Here is a 4779-nt window from a genome sequence, read left to right on the forward strand (position 1 = left end):
GGGGGGGCTTTCCTCACAGTTTTCCTTCACAAACATTATGAACCAAACAAGCTAGAGGACGACTTCATAGGTTGCGGTACTAAAAGTGATCAATGGCATAGTAAAATATTTATCCAGATCAATGTTTAGACTAGAATTATGTTCACTTGTACGGTCATTCCATGGCTTACCTATGTATAATGCTTGTCTTATCTGGATAAACAAGGTCTCCGTATTGTGCAAGGGAAGAATCAATAACTGAAGGATCATCAGTAACCAATTTTGCAAGTCGTTCATCAACCAGATCCAGGTGCTATCACAAGAAACGCAACTCGTAAGGTTGGTCAATTAATTTGCTAACAGAGTAGAACTACAAAACAAGAAATTAAAAATACATGGTTTAGTCGGCAGGATCTTACCTCACTAATTGAATAGTGTGTGGCAAGGCCAAGTGCAAGCATATCAACTCCATTGAGTTTTTCACCAGTCAAGGCCAGGTATTCCCCTGCAAATGCATAATTAAAAGAATGATTGTATGTTTCTATATTACATTACAACATAGAATAAACACAAACCAGGGACAACATTAAACTAGTACAAACTGCAGGGAACTAATAAGAACATTGAACAACTAACCAACATGACCAGTTAGGTGTGACAAATAAAATGAGGCAGCAGCATCTGGATGAAAGCCAATATGTACTTCTGGAGTGGCAAACACCTGAAAATAGTAATTATGCACAGATTTATAGTTGTCAATACCCAGCTTTGCAATTTCATAAACGCATAATTGAATTAATGAAGTGTCTAGACAGAAATATTACTGCACTATGATACCAGGCTCCTTAAGAGCAACTTAATAAAAGCAAATCAAGCAAAAACAATTGACATACTGTTCTATCAGTGGCAACACGAAATGTTCCAGGAATGGAAACGCCTCCTCCACCACCCATAGTAACACCGTCAAGAATGGCAACCTATATTGCAATATAAACGTGATACCAGCTGATTATCCAAAAATATCAAGACGAAATGTCCAATTTTAGAAAATGAGTTTGTGTACTTACATGTGGTTTTAAGTATGTGCCTAGAACATAGATGAAACTGTACAAAGTCCTGAAAAAATCTTTAGACTCGTCCAGCTTGCCTAATTCGACATAAGACAAGGTTAACATTAAAGGAAATACTGAGGCATATGACTAAAACAGGTTATCGCTGCATATAAATTTCCACTAGGAAGATTTGGTGTCAGGAAGTTAATATATGTACTCTATTTATGCAATAAAAAACTGCTGTTTCTTAGACCAACTTTCAAAAGGAAATGAAGAATGTGTGAAAAAAATTGGAGTTCCGCTATCATAGCCGCTTTTACTTTCCTAATGTAAACGTACTAGAAACTTTAATAAGTTGGTCGGTGCTCCCTATATAATGGAAGCAATTACCATGTTTAACAAAGAAATGTAATTAAATGATGCACAACGTCTGCCCACTTACCTTCATTGATAAGTTGGCGCAATCCAACAACATCCCCACCAGCACAGAATGCTCGGCCGCTGCCCTTCATGCAATACACACCTCAGCTTAGATTTGTCTAGTGCCATTAGTATCATGCAAATGATGAAGCACCATACCTTCATCATGACGAAACCAATGTCGGGGCTGTCCTCCCATGATTCATAGAACTTGTTGAGCCTAGCTCCCTATCAATACAGCAATTCAACTAAAAGTCAGAACCATGTACCAAGATCATGTAACAGTAAGAAATAAATAATACTTTGTAGTCGGCATAAATACACATGGATTAAAAAAGCAACACGAATCTGCATCTACTACCCCTATAAAAGCACGAAAGCGCGGAGAACCAATTCATCTCATCCATCAAATAATGTGATTTGATGGTCTAGATCGCTTCAATCTATAAAACGTGTTTTACGCTCTAATTACCCACCATTGCCACTCCACGTGTTTGAGCGCAACAACGATCCACTAATCCCACGCATCACACTTAATCCCGTACCTTTTCATCCTCGCTGTAACTTCCCCCCGAGCGCCTCACGCACGTCTCCTCTTCCCCTCCTTCGCCTCTCCCATCTAGCCGCCGGCCAGCTGCTGCACGCCGCTCCTCCGCCTCTCCCATCTAGCCACCGTCCTCTCCTACGAGCGGGTCGCCGCCCTCGACTCCGTCGTTGCTTCCTCTCTTTCGTCGGCGCCTCGCCGCCCTATGCTGCTCCCTCTGCGCAACTGCATCCGCTGTGACAGATGGTCGCGCCTCACGTCAGCGCCACCCTCCCGCCCGCAACGCCTCGCCTTGCCGCGGCACATGACACGCATGCCCCGCACTAGCGCCTCTCCGTCGTCCGGCCCCACGGTCTGCCCATCTTGCTGGCGGCGCCGCCGCCAAGAAGATCTAGAGCGGCGCATCCAGATGTCGTCCTCCATCCCGCTTTGTCGCGCTGGATGGCCTCCAAGGAGCCAGTGTAGTTGTTGCTGAAGCAAGAGCATGATTCACTTGTAAGGGACAAAGGCAATTGCAAGAGGACAGTGCAGAATTTGATGAGGGGGAATGAGCTCAAGAGCAAGGAGTGCATAAATCAATACACTTCAATTCTCCGGTAAGAACTTGTGTGCGAAATATACAGTTGGTAGTGGAAAGCAGCAAACTGAATTTGTCAATTATATCTTTTGTGATCAAAACAATGGTGTCAGTGACGCTGACTGCTACCAACAGAGTTGCATGTTTAGGCTTTCTTGTTCTGTCAGGAGCATTTAAAAAAAAATGTTGTTGACGCAGTATTGTAAGTTGAAGGACAAATATATATAAGAGCCATTGGTTCCATCCACGGAAAGACAAGAGTGAGATATTTAAGTTATCTGGCCTGAATTCTTAGTTTGTTGGTGATAGATTCGATTAGAGGGATATAAAAAGTGTTTGCCATATGCTAGAATATGAGGGATGATGCTTTTTTGTTTACAATAGGTGATAGATCCGATTCGAGGTGTACTTTGAATGACCGCATAACTTAGTGTTTCTTTGTGCAGCATGATTATTTCAGAAATACAACGATGGAGACTGGAGGAAGATTTATGAAATAGCAAACACATCCGAATGTTATTTCAGAATGATATTTTGTGCATATACTGGAAGTGAAGAGATCGACTTGCAGAGATCAATTTTACTGAGCTTAGAGAAAAAGGTGAGTGGTTCCACTCTATTTGATGAGAATGTTCACAATGCATCTTAAATTTTTGGAAGAAATGAACCCATAAAGGATTCAACAATGTATTTCTTCATAGTATGAATTGTGCGGTGTTCTAGATAGCCCAAAGATGTTAAATATTATGTATAGATGCAGTTGCAACATTTCGCTGCAGCATTTCGCTGCAGCAACTATTTTCTTCTTTGGCAGTTGGGGCACATGCATCCAATCGTGTTAAAAAATTAAGCTAACAATAATAGTAGCCAACTAAAAGAGGATCTACTTATGCTAATAGTGGAAAAATAAAAGAGGATCCAAACTCACGAGTTTATATTTATCCACTTTGGTATGTATTCTTCATGTGTTGATTTGTTGTCCACTTTTTTCTTTTGCTGTGTATTTCTTCATGTCAAATGTGCTTATGATTTTTTAATGGGGTTCTAAAGTTTGTGCATGTGTTTTGTCATTGTCAATCACCTTGACGGATTAAAATATGAGTGAACAAGTTAGTATAGTAGCAAACGTCGGCTTGTAACAGCCAAAATAATTGGCTCTGTCCTCTGCTGCACAAACATAATCTTCTTTCATGTGCTGTTAACATAGGTTGAAATATATTTCCCCTCCAGGTACTGCCTTTCTCTCTGCACCTTTCTTTAGAAAGTGTAGCACAACTCTCCTCAGTTGAAGCGATTGTTAGCCCTCAGATTCAGAACTCTGGTGCATGCAAAGGACCGTTCAAGGGATCTTATGTTGATAGTCAATGACAAGAGAACAAAGCTGTACTAGAGGCTAAAAGCCTTAAGAATGATAAGCAACTAGAAGTCTGTGGAGTGGCTACAAAGGACATCTCCTCAGTTCAAGCCAATGTTAGCCCTCAGATTCTGAACTCTGGTACATGCAAAGGACCATTAAAGGGCTCTTATGTTGATGGTCAAGCACAAGAGATCAAGGCTGTGCAAGAGGCTAAAGGCCTTAAGGATGATACTCAACTAGGAGTCCATAGAGTGGCTAGCAAGGATTTCACTAAACCACTTGGGGCAAGAAAACATCAACCATCTAGGGGGAAAATTGATGTTCAAAAGCTTCGTAAGTTGACAGCAGCTACCCTCGAAGCTGCTCTGCGTATAAAGGAAGCTCGGAAGCAGTGTTTTCTAGGGGAAACAGAGCAAGATTTTGGATCTTTTCAAAATGGTCTGGATGAGAGTGATTGGCTTGCAGATTTGTATGAGATTGGAATTCTTGATGTATTCAAAGATGTTGGCCTCTCTACTGTTCAAACAGCTCGTCTCAAGGCAACAACGCAACTGACTTGGAACAACGTTGACCCTTTACCGCCTCCACATACTATAGCCTGCACTCAAGGGCCTTCCTACGCCATGGATAAGCCGCGTTGGCTGCTTTATGGGGGCAGCGCTCAGTCGCGTTGGGTCGCCATTCGGCCGTCTAGAGCGCGAGCGGCAATGACTAAGGCAAGTATGTTGTTATCCCCTTCTGAAGTTCATAATCAATCAGTGCATTATCTGTAGCATTGAATTTACCGTTGACCAATACGTGAGCACAATTGTCGGAATCAGGGGCGGAGCCAGGGGGACGAGCAGGGGCC

The 4779-nt window shown here is 42.1% G+C and overlaps 1 protein-coding gene across 1 annotated transcript in view; it reads right to left on the reverse strand.

Moving 5' to 3' along the window:
• Window positions 1-4779, reverse strand: part of LOC119275020 (3-hydroxyisobutyryl-CoA hydrolase-like protein 2, mitochondrial) — a 9424-nt gene that overhangs the window by 3421 nt on the left and 1224 nt on the right. The window contains exons 3-9 of the mRNA XM_037555795.1: window positions 1611-1679; window positions 1474-1537; window positions 1047-1126; window positions 873-956; window positions 616-700; window positions 399-484; window positions 171-292 (exon numbers count right to left, since the gene is read on the reverse strand). Coding sequence (XP_037411692.1) covers window positions 171-292; window positions 399-484; window positions 616-700; window positions 873-956; window positions 1047-1126; window positions 1474-1537; window positions 1611-1679 — 590 coding nt within the window. The remainder of the gene's footprint in view (window positions 1-170; window positions 293-398; window positions 485-615; window positions 701-872; window positions 957-1046; window positions 1127-1473; window positions 1538-1610; window positions 1680-4779) is intronic.

Source organism: Triticum dicoccoides, chromosome 1A, assembly GCF_002162155.2.
Source record: "Triticum dicoccoides isolate Atlit2015 ecotype Zavitan chromosome 1A, WEW_v2.0, whole genome shotgun sequence".
Classification (NCBI taxonomy): domain Eukaryota; kingdom Viridiplantae; phylum Streptophyta; class Magnoliopsida; order Poales; family Poaceae; genus Triticum; species Triticum dicoccoides.